Source organism: Saxophila tyrrhenica, assembly GCF_035928015.1.
Source record: "Saxophila tyrrhenica strain CCFEE 5935 chromosome Unknown scaffold_23, whole genome shotgun sequence".
Lineage (NCBI taxonomy): Eukaryota > Fungi > Ascomycota > Dothideomycetes > Mycosphaerellales > Extremaceae > Saxophila > Saxophila tyrrhenica.
In genome coordinates this window covers 223,392-238,252 of record NW_027041755.1, presented here as the reverse complement: position 1 = coordinate 238,252, position 14,861 = coordinate 223,392, and the positions used below count along the sequence as shown (strand labels likewise).

Below are 14,861 nucleotides of genomic sequence, written 5' to 3'. Positions count from 1 at the left end.
CGACAGTCCAGGAAGACGTTCTGCAGAGTATCTGAATCCGGAGCGCTTGACGCTCTGCCTCTACGATGTCGTTTCCTTCACGCCGTCCGACTCGTCGTCCGAATTGTCATCCGACTCGTCATCTTCATCATCGTCCTCTTCGCGCCTGTTGTGCAGTCACGCCTCTCTTATGCATAAGATAGGCGCAAAGCACCGTCGCAGACCTGGAAATGCCCATGTAGCAGTGGATCAGTACAATACCTCCCTCTGCCTGCACGGCGTCGAGAAAGCTGTTGCTGGATGAGAAATGTTGGACTATATTTTGGGATGCGTAGTCTTCGATCTTGATAAGCTGGCGGCGGTACTTCGAGAACTCTGGCCAGTCGCACGCGTCGTACTCGAGCACGGACAGGATGTGAGTGATGTTAGCTGCATCTAATGCGTCCGGGTCGTCCAGTGCTCTAATTCCGCCGATGTAGAGGTGAGGCGCTTGTGGGAGTGAGTTCATCCGCGCGAGACCGCCTTTAGCGGCTGCATTTGATAGCATTGCGAGAGCCATGTTGTGCAATGGAAAGTGGTTGATGGCGAGAGAATGAATATGGGGCGTACCTAGGTACATGTACCTTGCTGTTTGCTGCGTTGTACTTTTTGGAGTGTTTGCTTCGTCAACGCGTCGCGTGCCAGCAGTTTACAGCACAGCAGCGCGGTGTCATCTGCGAGGCTGGAATCCTTTGTGCCTTGTGCCCTGACAGCACGGACTCCTTCCTTCGGGAGGTTCGTCGCTCCATCTTTTACTCCCTCGTCCGTTTCCTTGAATGGACGGGCAACGCGCTGGCTGGCCGTATATTGGCTTCTTTAAATTGACAATGTACACTATTTGAGCGCATGCTATCTCTAGTGTCCCTGCGAGTCGCTTCAGCAGGGCTTCTGAAGAAGTGTTCCGTTCTTCTACGGGTCCCTATCAGACGGTGCAGTCAGGGCGGTAGCTGTTGCTACAAAGCAAGCATTCGATCGTATCATACGACTGTCAGTAGCAGACAACGCATAGCGACTTCAACAGAGGCTTCAAGGGGCTTCGCGACTTCTGCATCGGCGAATATGGCGCCTCCTCAACTAGACACTGTCCTTACGGAGATGGATGGCAGCATTGGAATCATACGCTTCAACAGGCCGAAGAATGCCAATGCTTTGAGTAAGTTATCGTGTCCGGAAAGACTGTCGGGCATACGATAGAAGTGAACTAAGATCGGCACAGGTACCCAATTAATGAAGGATGTCCTTGCAGCTCTCCAATGGGCAACCAACGAAGCAGATGTGAGGGTGATCGTCTTTACAGGAGTAGGGAGATTCTACACCTCTGGCATGGTAAGCCTCCGCGTGAGACGGAAGAGCTGGCATCCCACAGCGCCCTTGACGCTTTTTCGCCTGCTCAAAAGTTCAAGACAAATGCTGATCTTTGCATCAACGCTGTAGGACCTGGTGGGCGTACCGTCCGACGGCCCAGTATTATCTGACGAGGCTATTGACACTCTGTCGTACGTCCACCAGACGCTGCCCGCAAACTGCTGAAAGTGTTCACTAAGAAACAGCGACCTCGCCAGCTCCATCCACGAGACCCTCATCAAGACTTCAAAAACAACCATCGCGGCCGTTAATGGCCCAGCAGCTGGATGGGGCACTAGCAGTATCGCACTGTTCGACCTCGTGTATTCGGTCCCAGATGCCATCTTCTTCACGCCTTTCGTGAAATGGGGCTTATGTGCTGAAGGCTGCTCCAGCGTAACGTTCATGAAGATCATGGGACGCCAGAAAGCAGCGTCTCTCATCCTCGCTGGCGAACGCATGACGCCGCAGGAGTTGGAGAGCGCTGGATTAATTAGCAAGATCCTGCCGAAGGAGAACTTCTTTGAGGATGTTATGAAGATTGCGAGGCGGGTCGTGGCACAGCCGCCTGGTGCTCTTAAGGTAAATCCACGCCGTTCTTACGGCGGGGCTGATTGGCTACATGCAATCGATAGACATGACTGACACAAGGACAGTTCTCAAAAGAACTTATGATGGCGCCTATTAGAGACGAGCTACTGGCAGCGAACCAACGGGAGTGTGCAGGATTGGCAGAGCGAGGGCGGACTGATGAGCCAAGGCAGGCCATTGCTGCATTCGAGGTTGAGCAGAAAGCCCGACGGAAGGCGAAGCTATGATTGTCTATTTTCGAAAGAAGTTGTTTGCATGGGCCGATCCTGGGACTGGGCTGCCGGACAGGATACGGCAAACACCCTCCAGAGCTCGGCGTGCCTGTCATGGAACCCTCAACAAGAAAACCACCAGCATCGAAACGCATCCAGTGAGCCACGTCTCTCGTCTGCTATTGCCGAAGTGCTACACTGCACTGCAGTTGGAGTTTTACAGATCCAGACCAAGGTAAGTCGTCTACACGTTCCGCTTGCAGTCTCCAAACCGCTCCACATTGCTTGGGCGGGGTAGAAAGGCGAGGCGAGGTCGCCCAATAACCGAACAAGCATCTTGCAAAACTCCAAACCTACAGCACATTTAACATCACCTACATCCCAGAGGATTCGATAGTGCTGACTGGATCGCTTCTTGTTGCAATTACGATGTCTCCACCACCATACCTTCTCCACGTCAACTCCCGGCCAACCCAGGTCTCGAACGACACCTGGGAGGAGTGGTAAGTTGAGCAGCCAAAAGCCTACAGCCTGTTGTTGCTGTCGACGCAAGACATCGATCACGGTGTTGCTTGTTTGGTCGTCAGAGCATTGCTAAAACCAGCTGCGGCCCGCAGGTACAAGGTCGAACACCTGCCCGACCTCTACAATGCCAAAACCTGTGCCCGAGCGACTTTCTATGAGGAGATCGGGCACCCGTTGGCCCCCAATCCAGACCATCCCAGAAAGTATCTGGCTCTATATCAGACTGAGGTATAGCCAAGAAGTCGGGCCGCCGGGGCTATCAAGGATTACTGATACACTCGACAGATCGAAGAGCTCCTGAACTCTGATGGTTACAAGAATGGTGTCCGCAGATCGAGCGACATGTTCGAGAAGGCCGGAGCCAACAGCGCGGTCAACCAGGATGTGAGTCCACTGCCAATGGCCCTGCGAGTGTCTGCAGTATGCTAACTTCCATCAGAACGGTGACTTTGATGCTCGGTATTATTCCCTGTGGCAGGAATACGATCCGAAAGGCACAGGCGAACGTAAGCGCCACGAAAGCATTCTTGATGCTCTTGACTGACACCGTTCAGGGCTTTCGCCGCACATTCTATGCGTGTACATGAACCCCGCCGACGTGGACGACTTTGAGAAATGGGTACGCTTCCTGTTTGCCGGAGTCAAGGTCAGCTCCTGGTTCTCAGTGCTGACCCTTTACCGCAGTATCGCGAAGAGCATCTCGGACTTCTGGCAAAACTGCCTGGCTACAGAAGATCTCTGAGATACAAGATCGGATCTCGAACGCCATTGACAAAGGGCGAGACGCAGCCCTTCCTGGCCATTCATGAGGTTCGCTCTGCAGTCAATGTCGGCCGAAGTGCTTGTTTGCTAACTCTCTGACAGGTGGACGACGTATCGGCGTTCGGTAGCAAAGAGGCTGAGGAGGCTAACGCAACACCGTGGACCGTGAAGCACATCAAGGAATCGAATCCTTTCATTGCTCGTGCCTTCAAGCGGATTAGCGAGCAGGGTTATTGAAAAACTTTTGCAAAACGTCAATGCGTCCAATGTGCAGCTGTTTGCAGACTCGAATATAGTTACATGTACCCCTGGGCGCTTTGTGTAGCAGTCATGTTGCTGTTCTTGCTACGATATCCTGTCGAGGCCTTGCCCGCGTTCGGCCAGAGGTTTAAACCCGAAGTACAAAACAGCTTCTCCACCTCCTGCAACTTCTCCAAGCTACCCAAACCTACAACTTTCTTCCTCCGAGATGGCACATTACGCTCCCAGCGAAGAGACATTCACTACATTGAAAGACAAAGTAGTCGTCATCACAGGTAAGGCTACCATACTGCCACAGAGTCCTCGAGTTAATGACCTTCCAGGAGGGAGTACCGGTATTGGAGCTGCTACCGTAAAATTGCTAGCTACAGCTGGAGCCACGGTCGTCATTGGCGATGTCAACAAGCAGGCGGCTGAGCAGCTGTGTCAGCAGCATGAAGGAGTATCGTTCGCCCAATGTGACGTAACGAAGTACGACGACATCTACGATTTGTTCAAGACGGCGCTTGAGAAGCATGGAAGGGTCGACCACGCGGTCAGCTCTGCTGGCATATTCGGCAAGTAGCTGCTCCACTGTGGTCTGGATGAACATGACTGACGAAGGCAGAGGTGGGAAACTGGTTCGATCCCAACCTGACTGTCGACTCCGTCGGAAGTGACTCTGGCGATTTGAAGACACTGGAAGTCAACGTATGTCTTCGCTGCGCTATCTTGAGAGACTTTCTGACGGCTTCGCTCAGGTGATCGGCACGCTTCACTTCGCTCGAATCGCCGCTGTGTTCCTACGAGAAGGCCGCCAGCAAGGGGACGACCGCAGCTTGACCATCTTGAGCAGCGTCAATGCCTTCCGGGAGAGCCCGGGGCTATATATCTATCAAACCGGTAAACACGCGGTTCATGGCACTCTGCGAAGCTCGAGGAAGATCCTATGGGAGCGAGACGGCATAAGAGTGAATGCTGTTTGTCCCGGGGTTACCGACTCAGAAATGACGAAGCACATTATATCGGCGTTCAAGGCGGGTGGCCTATACTGGCAGCCGTAAGACGAAAGCTCCAAGCTCCCTTCAGACAGCGCTAACCTTTGTGCTTCAACTCAGGCCGGATGCGGTTGGCAAGATCATCCTTGGTCTTCAAGCAGATCCAAGCATATATGGCAAAGCTTACTACATTGAAGGCGGTGGTGCGTGGGAATTCGAAAACACGTTCCTCGAATACCAGCCGCAGTGGTTGGGTGAGTTCTCTGAATGGTTCTCCGAACTATTCGACAAGAAGCTGACATATAGTAGGTGAAGAGGGCACAAGAAGAATGCGGGTCAACTCTGAAGCAGTACAGAAGGTATGTGGATCTATGTGATGGAGGCATTGTAGGATCTCATTAATCTAACTATCGTTCAGGGAGCCTTGACGAAAAACTAGAATGTCTGACAATGTGTCCGGTATCGGTCAATGATTCCATTGCGTCATTCACACATCAATGCTTTGTTGTTTCGATTGTTCTGTCTTCTTCATTACAACCACCGAACTGCTCCCACAGATTGCACTCCACACCCCAAGAAGCTTAACTTTAACCACTTTCCATCAAGATGTCGAACCTTATCAATGACCTTTTCTCCGTCAAAGGACTTGTCGCAGTCATCACTGGGGGAGGCTCTGGCTTAGGGCTATACGCTGCAAAGGCTCTGGCCGCCAATGGAGCCGCTGCAGTCTACATCGTCGGTCGACGAGAAGCCACTCTCAAGGAAGCCGCTTCGAACCACAACAACATCATCCCGATCGTGGGAGACGTGACAGACAAGGCGTCGTTACAAGCAGTCGCGGAGCGGGTGCGAAAGGAGCAGGGCTACGTCAACTTCCTCTTTGCCAAGTAGATCACAAGTCCCTCTGTCATATCGCTGGCGCAGCTGACGCTCTGCAGTGCCGGAGTGTCGGGACCCAAAGCCCGTGATTACCTCCCAACGTTGGCGAAGGGAGGAAAGCCCACGATCGAGGAGTTGCAGAAAGGCATGTGGGAGCCAGAAATGGACTTCTTTTCACAGACCTATCACGTCAACAGTAGCGCCGTCTACTACACAGCCGTTGCTTTTCTGGATCTTCTAGATGCTGGGAACAAGAAGAAGAATGTACCGCAGGAGTCACAGATTGTTGTTACCTCGTCAGTCGTATGTTGAAAAAGTCCTTCACTGCGCCGGCGACCGCTGAGTTGTGCGTCCTCACCTTTGTAGGCAGGCTTCAGTCGCCACCTTGCCTCGAGCTTCGCCTACAGCACATCGAAAGCCGCTGCCAACCACATGGTGAAGATGCTCTCGACCTTCTTCGCCCAACAAGGACATCACATCAGATGCAACTTGATCGCTCCAGGGTTCGTCCTATCAATCTTGATAAGATGGTATTCGAACTGACCTGTTACAGCTTATACCCGAGCGAGATGACGCAAGGCACTGTCTCTTCTCTTGAGACAGTCGAAAGTGACATGTTTAAGGGAGCGCATAAGATGGCCCCGGAGAACTGTCCGGCGGGTCGGACAGGATCTGAGCAGGATATGGCGGGTGCTGTCCTGTTCTTGGCAAGCCCGGCAGGTGCGTATCTGAATGGGGAGACGATGGTGAGCGATGGAGGTAGAATGAGCCAGCTGCCGGCGACTTACTGAGGGTGCACCGGTAATGCTTCGTCGGGTGGTTCTGCGTAGGAGCTTAGCCCGCAGTGTGAGACGGTGCTTTGATGGCACGAAATGGGTGCCCCAGTGTCAGCTTCGGCAAACCCGCAAGACCTCTATTACAGGCTCATGGAGAGCATCGTCGTCGACGAGTTTGAGATAAACACACAGTCAGATGATAAACAACGAGCTGTGGGTAGGCACTTCAATGTACATTCGTGCCACCCTGAGTGGCAACTCTGCTCTTACCAATTTGGTGAAGACATTATTCACAACTGTCTCTAATCAGATCTAACACATGCGGTCGGGAACCCATGACCACGCCTCCTCTGCTCATGATTATAGCATTACAGTAAAGTCGCCCACACCACAGCCAAGGATATTCCCAGGCTAATAGCCCAACCTAAAAGTCCCCTCGAACCCGCACCATTCTCAGAAGCAGGAACCACACCAGAAGAACCAGATGGCACAGCTGCCCCCGTCGGCGTAACTTTGACACCGCCCACATCGAACGGTGTCTCAGCACCACCCGTCGGAACAGCCGTCGACGTTCCATCGACATAGATCCCCTGTCCAGAACTGGGGAGAGAGAACGTCGTACCAGACACCACCACCGTCGATCCAGGCGCTAGCGTCTGTCCATTGAGCAGATACTCCGTGGTACTGCTTGCGCTACCCGCTTCGGGAGTCACCAGAATACCGCCGACATTTTGTGGAGCAGTAGGTGTCGCTGCGAGGGTTCGCGATTCGCCGTCGACATATATTCCCGCGCCAGTTGAGGGGAGGGAGTAAGTGGTCCCAGAAACGATCACGGCAGAGCCTGGCACCAAGGTCTTCCCACCAGCCACGAGGGTTGTGTCTGTAGGCGGAGTAGCTTCGGGTTTCGGTTGCTGGTTACCATCGAGCTGAGTGCTTGTGTCTTTTGGTGAAGGTTCGGGCACAAGCGGAGACGGTGGCGGACCGCCGTCAGTTTGCTTGTCAGTGGGAGTTGTCTCCAGCGATTCCGTGGGCTTCGGCGTGTCTGTTGGCTTCAGAGGATCGGTCGGCTTTGCGGTGTCTGTTGGCTTCGCCGTGTCCGTTGGCTTCTCTGGCGCCGGTGAGATGTGTTCCGTTGTGGTAGCAAGCAGACCGGCCACAGCTTGCACCGCGGTTGCGGGAAGGACATAATTTCCCGTCGAGCAGCCGTAGACCTCAAGTAGAAAGTCATTGCCAGGGAAAAGAGAAGCGATGTCTTCCTTGTCGAGGGTCTCTTCGAGGCCGCCAACCAGTGTATACAGGTTGCCGTAGGGATCATCCTGATCGACCGGTGCGGGCTTAGTCGTAAAGGGAGCATGGGTAGGTAGGGGCGACGCCTTAAGTGAGAATGGATAGGACGATGATGAGCCAGTGATTAATCCTGCCCAGGTTGAGCATTTGGTGGACACAGGGATACTACCACCCCAAAAAATCTCGGAATCGATCGTCCACCAAGGGGTAGGATAAGTACTATCTCGGGCGTCAGCTCAATGTAAGAGGGGCGGTACTAGGGAACAGCTCGCACTCACACGACTGTTGGCGAGCCATCGAACCCGGTAGCCTTTGCTGTCATGGTGGTTGCCTTCGTGCCCAGCAGACCATCGCTGATTAGATCCGAAATAGCCACGGTCGATGAACCCACCACAGCTTCTCCAGAGTTGTATTTGGTTGTTGTGCGTGTTTCGGAGTCATTGACAACGACCATCACAGTTCCTGGGGAGAAACATTAGCTTTGATCGTTCGACAACCGGGCTGGCTTCGACTCTACTTACCCACTGTGACTGGCGTGATCCTGTAGGTCGGAAGATGATGGGTTAGCTGTATTCTCCCGCCGCTGATGAAGGACTGTGACCATCACGACGTACCATTGCGACCAGTAAGAGCTGGAGTAGAAGACTGGGACAAAGCCGCAGTACTTCGAGCATGTTCCATCGGTGCCGCCGTACGATGGCGACGGCGTTATAGACACTGGGTATCCTGTTGTACTGGAGGTAGCTACAATCGTCAGTCTTGTCAATGTATTGATTGTCTTTCCCGCTCTTACCATTGCTGCAAAGAACGAGCGGGAGGAAGCAACTAGCCCATAGTGCGAAACGAGGTGCACTGAAGACAGCCATGACAGATTCTCCAACCAGGAACGAGAGATAGGCAACGAAAGACGAAGAGGATCAAGACTTGCTGCAACTGCTACATGGAGGTGTAGACGAACTTATGCCAACGATATTGTCTCACCTGCGACAGACGGTTGGGCCCAGGGGCCTTGAGGCTCATCTCGCGTCGAGCTCGTCTCCGGTGCTGGATCAGCCTTACGATGGCGCTTCCACAGGTTGCCGGGGTGTAGGGAGGCGGTAGGCCACGCAGCATCCCTTGGAGCCAACCTATGTCGACGTGTTGAAGGAGTTGAGGTTGAATTCCGAATGCGAAGCACCAAGAGAGCACGCGAGGTCGTCGTACAGACGATGCTTGGGCCATCTACCTGTAATCGCAGTGCACTTCAGCACGCCAAAAGCTTGACTGGCGTACATCTGGTCCTGGTCTTGAGATCTCTTTGAGGGCATCAACAACTCTAACTCTTCATTCCTTTTCATCTTGAGCTAGAGAGCTTCCAACAACGATATCATCGTCTGTACACGCTCTGTCGAGTATCTTGAGACTATTTCCGAACTCCTGGGCTCCCAGAAGCGGTAGGCCTGCCCTAGAATGCTGCCCCGGATGACAACCTCGAAGGATTCTGTGCCCGTCTGTGCACCATCATACCAAGCGCTGCACGCTCCGGACGAAATGATAGTTCTGGATCTACTCAACAGACAGATGCTATTCTCTGACAAAATTAGACCTTCACCGCGTTTCAACGCCCGTGCCACGATCCAGCCCTATTGGTAACATGGTCTTCGTACACACCAAGCACGCAGATGTTGGTTCAGCTGGGACCAACTTCCGCTCTCCTTGACCTGCGAGACAATATACGGCGTCTCGGTTGCCACTTCATCTGTGCTACCGTACAGATCAGAGTGCGTCTTTCTACTGTTTTCACTTCTGCATTTGTTATTCATTGGTATTCAGAGATGGGGTCTGCTGCAGGCGTTCTGCTATCTTCTTTCTGTTTCGTTCATTTCGTACTCTCATCCAGCGATCCGATAGCCCTCTCAATACCCCCAAGTCTCTACTGGGACGGCGTCGATGGCTCATGGTCTACCTTTCACGTCCAAGTCGGCACGCCTGGGCAGACGGTCAGGCTCCTCCCCGGCACCAGTGCAAACGCGGGCAATGCGATATGGGCCGTGATCCCTGAAGGATGCAGCGCAACATATAATGCCAACATCAGCAATTGCGCGAACGAGCGTGGCTACGTTTTCAAGAGCAATACTAGCACGACATGGTCGAGCGAGCGGTTGAGCAATGGTGGTCTTTATGAGGTGAGTTCTTCTCAAAGATAGCGTGGATCATGGATTTGACGAGAAATGGAACAGCTCGATACATACGTGGAGGGCTCTTTGGGCTACGATGGGAACGCATACTACGGCTTCGACACGGTCTCCTTGGGCTTGGAAGGCTCAGCATTGCCGATACTGCACAACCAGCTAGTAGCAGGAATCGCGAGCAACAACTACTGGCTCGGTAGTCTGGGCATCAGTCCTATTCCACACAATTTCACGACTCTCGACTCTCCTGTGCGGAGCATGCTGAGCACTTTGCGAGAGACTGGCCAGATCGCATCAACATCTTGGGGCTACACTGCGGGCAGCTCGTACCTGTCGTCTCCTGTTTTCGGCAGCCTGACGCTGTGCGTCCATCTATAGCATAATCACGACACCGAGAACACCTGCTAACAATGCAATCAGAGGCGGCTACGACGAAGCGCAATTGGACGCATCGAAGACTCTCTCAGCCATCCCCTTTGGCGCCGACTTTACTCGCGATCTCATGGTCGACCTACAGTCCATCACACACAACGCCCTCGGCAGCTCTCCGCTTCTATCGCAGGGCGTCTCCGTCTTCATTGATAGCATGGTCACGGCAATGTGGCTTCCTATACCTGTTTGCAAAGAGTTCGAGAAAGCCTTCGGCCTGGAGTGGGACTCTTCGAGCGAAATGTACTTGCTCTCCACAAGCCAGCATAACGCCTTGCTCGATCAGAATCCGACACTTACCCTCACGCTCGGCTCCGGGTCGAAAACCGTCGACATCAAGTTCCCGTACGCTGCTTTTGATCTCGAGATCAGCCCGCCGCTCGTAAGCAGCAAATCGTACTACTTTCCATTGAAGCAAGCGCAGAACGAATCACAGTACACTCTCGGCCGAGTGTTCTTGCAGGAGGCGTATGTGGTTGCCGACTACGATCGGCAGCAGTTCCAGGTATCGCAGGCGGCGCATCCGGGCACAGATGTGGAGCAGAAGATCACGACGCTTTATCCTACCGACAACAACAGCACACAATCAGGCTCGGGCTCTGGCTCTGGCTCTGATGATGGCAAGGATTCTGGCATCGGGACCGGCACCACAGCAGCAATCGCAGTAGCCGCCGCGGCCATCGCAGCCCTCACCGGTATAGCAGTCTGGTTCTTCCTCCGACGGAAAAAGAAGAGCACCGCACGCGCGGAGCTGTCCGGAGAGGAGATCTACGAGCATCGCTCCGACGAGAAGGATCCAGACCCATCCGGAACCGCCACTCCATTGTTTGCAGAGATGGGCGCTGAAGGCACGGCGATCCATGAAGTTGGAAGTGAGAGCAAAGTGGAGTTGGATGCACCACATGCGACGTTCTATGAGATGCCTGATAAGGGGGAGGTGGCAGAGAAGGATGGGTTTGGTGTTGGAACGCCGCAGCCTATTGAGATGGATGCTTCGCCGAGGTTTGAGCTGGATGGTGGTTATGGTGGTTGGGAGAAAGCTGGGTCGGATAGATAGATGATGCAGAATACTCTTGTATGTCATCATTCGTGATACAATACAGCTCTGGATGGGCGGTCAAGAGATGTTCGAGCGGCACCAAGGGGGCTGTTGTTTCGTGCCAACCATAGAAGTCATTGGCAGCTCGTCCTTCTTCCAGCCTTGTTAACAAGACCCGATCGCGTCAAGAGGGATGAGTGAATTGAGTTAAGGAGGTGACGTCGGACGGGAATGCCCGCACCGCGCCCAATGCGGCAACAGCATGTGAACTTGAAGTCGTGAACGTGATCATCGTGTCACCGACCCATCAACTGCTTAACCTACGACAAGATGTCTGTTGCTGCTCCGCGAGGCCAGAAGCGCGGACCTACAGTCCTGGTGAGCTTGTCGTTAGATACACCCGTTGCCAGAGAGACTGACACCATCTCAGGTCACGGATGCGCGCGAGAGAGCACCACCACCACAGCGCCCACAAATCCAGAGGCAGGGAACGCGTCTCATATCCGTTGACAATGTCCTGCAATATGCTTCCGAGATCCCTTCAGCCCAGCGCCGCGACATCACTCCCACCGACAGCAGCAGACCGAAAGCTCACAACCGGACACCTTCCGGCAGGCACCCTCTAAATCCGAAGCTATCAGGGCGAGGAGCTGCTCTGAACACACTGACGGCGCAGCTGAGCGGAGCTACACACCTGCCCACGCGAAGTTCGAAGACGAGCGAGAAGTTGGTGCTGCTGCCGGAGACCACAGAAGAAGCGGACGAGAAGGAAGAGGAGGATGAAGAGGCGCCACCCAACGATGCTGAGCTCAGGCAAAGACGGATGAAGCTGAAGAGAGGGAGGAGTGATGCCGAACGCTTGCCTAAGTCGCAAAGGACAGCAGATATGCAGCTGGCCCGGGTGACCGCGTATTGCACGGCTCAAAGCTACAAGCTCAGGAGCACGGCTCAGTTTGTGCGGGATCAACATGGAGCGAAGACCAAGCTATACGATGACTGCCTCTACTGTGTCTATCAGCTGCCGCTTCTCGGTGGCAGTGAGGGCTACAGGGTGCGAAGCTCGCCGGTGGTCAAGAATCCAGGTGGCAGAAGTGTGCTGGACGAGCAGATCGAAGCGAACGAGCAGCGGCAGTACAGAGATGGCTGGCTGGGCGAGAGTGCAGAGTACAGTGTAAGGGGGAACGAATACCAAGCACAAGTCGGCACACCACCTACGGATGCTGAGCACGAGGAGCAGCTGTCCCGGGAGAACGGCGATCACGTCTCCACCAGCCATGAAGACTGGCGACCTGAGGATACCGATTACCAGCGAAGGAGAGAAAGTAGTGATTCCTCCAACGCGATGTCGTTCCCGTCGCCACAGCCCACGGTCAGCCCGTATGCCAGCACAGTCGCCGAGGTATTCATCTTCAGCTACGGCGTAGCAGTCCTCTGGAACTTCAGCCCGAACCAGGAGAAGGATCTGCTTGCCGACCTTACCTTTAGCTCTAGCACAGTCTTGGGTGGTGCCAACGGCAGAGCTCCGGCACCTACGATGCTCTCACAGAAGGCTGCTGCGCTCGCACCGCCGTCCACTGGTATTCCGCTCATGACGCGGCCTTTGGATGAGAGCAACTTTGAGACGGAAGACTTCCACTTCCAATACGACAACAGTATCGAAAAGCCGCGCATCTTCAACGACATGATCACGTTGCGGACGAGCGATCACATGATCAAGCTTGCTATGAGCCATGCCATCGCGCAGAGCACGAAGCTGTCGTTCTTCGAAGAGCGGATGCAGCGGACGATGACCGAAGCACAATACGTTCCCCGCCGGCTAGCACTGGAAGGCCGTCTCGGGATGACTCGTCACGAAGTTGTTGGTCTTGTAGGTCGGTTGTTTGAGGGTAGAGTTGATGTTAACCTCTGTAAGTTGTCATGCTCACTCATAGCGTCGTTGCACTTGCTAATAAGTTCACACAGCATCAAACATGCTCGACACGCCCAACTTCTTCTGGGACAGCGAACCCACACTCCACCCTCTCTACCAGGCCGTCCGAGAGTATCTCGAAATCAAGCCGCGCATCCAGGTGCTCAACGAGCGCTGCCGAGTCTTCCTAGACCTGGCAGAAATCCTGAGTGACTCCATCGCGGACGTCAAGATGACGCGCATCACCTGGATCATCATTGTGCTTATCGTGCTGAGCATTCTCGTCACATGCACGGAAGTGTTCTTGAGGTTCGGCATTTTGGCTAGCGAGAAGAAGCATGGCGATGCGGCGGCAGCGGCTTGGAAGGCTATCGCGAGTCCGAGGGAGTTGTGAGTAATAACCTGGCCAAGTTTCCGACCCGATCTACCTCCTTGGGCCTATTGTATCAGCATTTACAGCGTTGGAGTTCGGCTGGAGTTCGTAGGGCGCGGTGACTCAGGCTGTCGAAGGATTCTTGCTTCCGAACTACTACGATGGACTGCTACCGAAATGGACATGCTGGAAGAGGTATGCGGGATATCAAGGAAACGGGCGCTGTCGGTTGGAAGTCGAACGGACTGTCAACTCAACACCGTACAAACTCCGTGCCATCACATCATCCAGCACGGGAATATTTCGCGGATTTACTAGGATAAGCTTCCTTAGCTATCTTGAACACGCCCTACACGGAGCTCTGGCAAGCTCTGTTACCACCTCGGCTCACTGAAGATCAACAATAACTCAACCGTGGGAGAGCTTCCAGACGAACCGCGCAACAGTACGTAGCCTACAGTTCTGTATATAAACGGTCAATACTTCCACCACTACCACCTGCACTCAAAAGCACATCTTCAACAGCCACAAGCCAACACCACCACCACATCCATTGACCGGACCTTGAAAAAGTATCAACCATGCTCACAATCCACCACCTCGGCCACTCCCAATCCGACCGCTGCGTCTGGCTCTGCGAAGAACTCGGCCTCACCTACAACCTGCAAAAATACGACCGCAGCCCCCTCCTCTCCCCGCCCAAATACCTCGCCCTGCACCCCATCGGCGCCGCCCCGGTCATCGAAGACGGCGAGGTGAAAATCGCCGAGAGCGGCGCGTGTCTTGAATACATCATCCAGATCCACGGTCATGGCCGTTTGGCAGTCAAGCCTGGGGAGAAGAACTACGCGGAGTACCTTTACTGGTGGCATTTCGGGAACGGCACGCTGCAGCCTGCTGTCTTCCGGGCTTTCATGTTGAAGAGCGCGGGGTTGGGGGAGGATAACAATTACGTGGTGCGGATGCAGAATCGATCCGATCAGATCTATGCGTTTATGGAGAAGAGGTTGGGGGAAGCGACGTGGTTGGCGGGCGAGGAGTTCACGGCGGCGGATGTGATGTGTGTCTTTTCGCTGACGGGGATGCGGGAGTTTACGCAGGAGGATCTGAGTGCGTATCCGAAGATTCTGGAGTATCTTAAGAGGGTTTCGGAGAGGTCGGCGTATAGGAAGGCGATGGAGAAGGGGGATCCGGATATTGATGTGGGCACGCTTGTGAAGGGGCCGCCGCCGCCGCTTTTCAAAGGGTTTGCTGAGATGAGACGCGGCCAGTGAGGTCGAAGGGAGATGCCTGGTGAGTTATGTAGAT

The 14,861-nt window shown here is 54.0% G+C and overlaps 9 protein-coding genes across 9 annotated transcripts; 7 read left to right on the top strand and 2 right to left on the bottom strand.

Moving 5' to 3' along the window:
* Positions 1 to 60: 60 nt before the first annotated feature.
* On the bottom strand, positions 61 to 538 carry LTR77_010480 (uncharacterized protein; the record flags this gene model as incomplete). Its single annotated transcript, XM_064807699.1, has 2 exons — positions 61 to 145; positions 204 to 538. The coding sequence occupies 2 exons, from the start codon at positions 536 to 538 to the stop codon at positions 61 to 63; spliced, it is 420 nt and encodes a 139-aa protein (XP_064654208.1).
* Positions 539 to 1,077: 539 nt separating this feature from the next.
* LTR77_010479 (uncharacterized protein) lies at positions 1,078 to 2,180 on the top strand (the record flags this gene model as incomplete). Its single annotated transcript, XM_064807698.1, has 5 exons — positions 1,078 to 1,171; positions 1,235 to 1,344; positions 1,453 to 1,514; positions 1,569 to 1,944; positions 2,019 to 2,180. The coding sequence occupies 5 exons, from the start codon at positions 1,078 to 1,080 to the stop codon at positions 2,178 to 2,180; spliced, it is 804 nt and encodes a 267-aa protein (XP_064654207.1).
* Positions 2,181 to 2,594: 414 nt separating this feature from the next.
* LTR77_010478 (uncharacterized protein) lies at positions 2,595 to 3,689 on the top strand (the record flags this gene model as incomplete). The annotated part of the gene is made up of 7 exons (XM_064807697.1): positions 2,595 to 2,668; positions 2,783 to 2,918; positions 2,976 to 3,074; positions 3,130 to 3,196; positions 3,245 to 3,309; positions 3,375 to 3,500; positions 3,555 to 3,689. 7 exons carry the CDS (start codon positions 2,595 to 2,597, stop codon positions 3,687 to 3,689), a joined length of 702 nt encoding a protein of 233 aa, XP_064654206.1.
* Positions 3,690 to 3,921: 232 nt separating this feature from the next.
* LTR77_010477 (uncharacterized protein) lies at positions 3,922 to 4,278 on the top strand (the record flags this gene model as incomplete). Its single annotated transcript, XM_064807696.1, has 2 exons — positions 3,922 to 3,988; positions 4,037 to 4,278. 2 exons carry the CDS (start codon positions 3,922 to 3,924, stop codon positions 4,276 to 4,278), a joined length of 309 nt encoding a protein of 102 aa, XP_064654205.1.
* Positions 4,279 to 4,405: 127 nt separating this feature from the next.
* Positions 4,406 to 5,129, top strand: LTR77_010476 (uncharacterized protein; the record flags this gene model as incomplete). Its single annotated transcript, XM_064807695.1, has 4 exons — positions 4,406 to 4,752; positions 4,811 to 4,944; positions 5,000 to 5,049; positions 5,109 to 5,129. 4 exons carry the CDS (start codon positions 4,406 to 4,408, stop codon positions 5,127 to 5,129), a joined length of 552 nt encoding a protein of 183 aa, XP_064654204.1.
* Positions 5,130 to 5,296: 167 nt separating this feature from the next.
* Positions 5,297 to 6,360, top strand: LTR77_010475 (uncharacterized protein; the record flags this gene model as incomplete). Its single annotated transcript, XM_064807694.1, has 4 exons — positions 5,297 to 5,577; positions 5,629 to 5,872; positions 5,936 to 6,072; positions 6,123 to 6,360. 4 exons carry the CDS (start codon positions 5,297 to 5,299, stop codon positions 6,358 to 6,360), a joined length of 900 nt encoding a protein of 299 aa, XP_064654203.1.
* Positions 6,361 to 6,713: 353 nt separating this feature from the next.
* LTR77_010474 (uncharacterized protein) lies at positions 6,714 to 8,498 on the bottom strand (the record flags this gene model as incomplete). The annotated part of the gene is made up of 5 exons (XM_064807693.1): positions 6,714 to 7,851; positions 7,911 to 8,094; positions 8,154 to 8,173; positions 8,247 to 8,376; positions 8,426 to 8,498. The coding sequence occupies 5 exons, from the start codon at positions 8,496 to 8,498 to the stop codon at positions 6,714 to 6,716; spliced, it is 1,545 nt and encodes a 514-aa protein (XP_064654202.1).
* A 948-nt stretch (positions 8,499 to 9,446) lies between these two features.
* On the top strand, positions 9,447 to 11,289 carry LTR77_010473 (uncharacterized protein; the record flags this gene model as incomplete). The annotated part of the gene is given in 3 exon segments (XM_064807692.1): positions 9,447 to 9,797; positions 9,852 to 10,165; positions 10,182 to 11,289. The coding sequence occupies 3 exon segments, from the start codon at positions 9,447 to 9,449 to the stop codon at positions 11,287 to 11,289; spliced, it is 1,773 nt and encodes a 590-aa protein (XP_064654201.1).
* Positions 11,290 to 11,601: 312 nt separating this feature from the next.
* On the top strand, positions 11,602 to 14,827 carry sif3 (Sad1-interacting factor 3; the record flags this gene model as incomplete). The annotated part of the gene is made up of 4 exons (XM_064807691.1): positions 11,602 to 11,649; positions 11,702 to 13,178; positions 13,234 to 13,570; positions 14,236 to 14,827. 4 exons carry the CDS (start codon positions 11,602 to 11,604, stop codon positions 14,825 to 14,827), a joined length of 2,454 nt encoding a protein of 817 aa, XP_064654200.1.
* Positions 14,828 to 14,861: the final 34 nt, after the last annotated feature.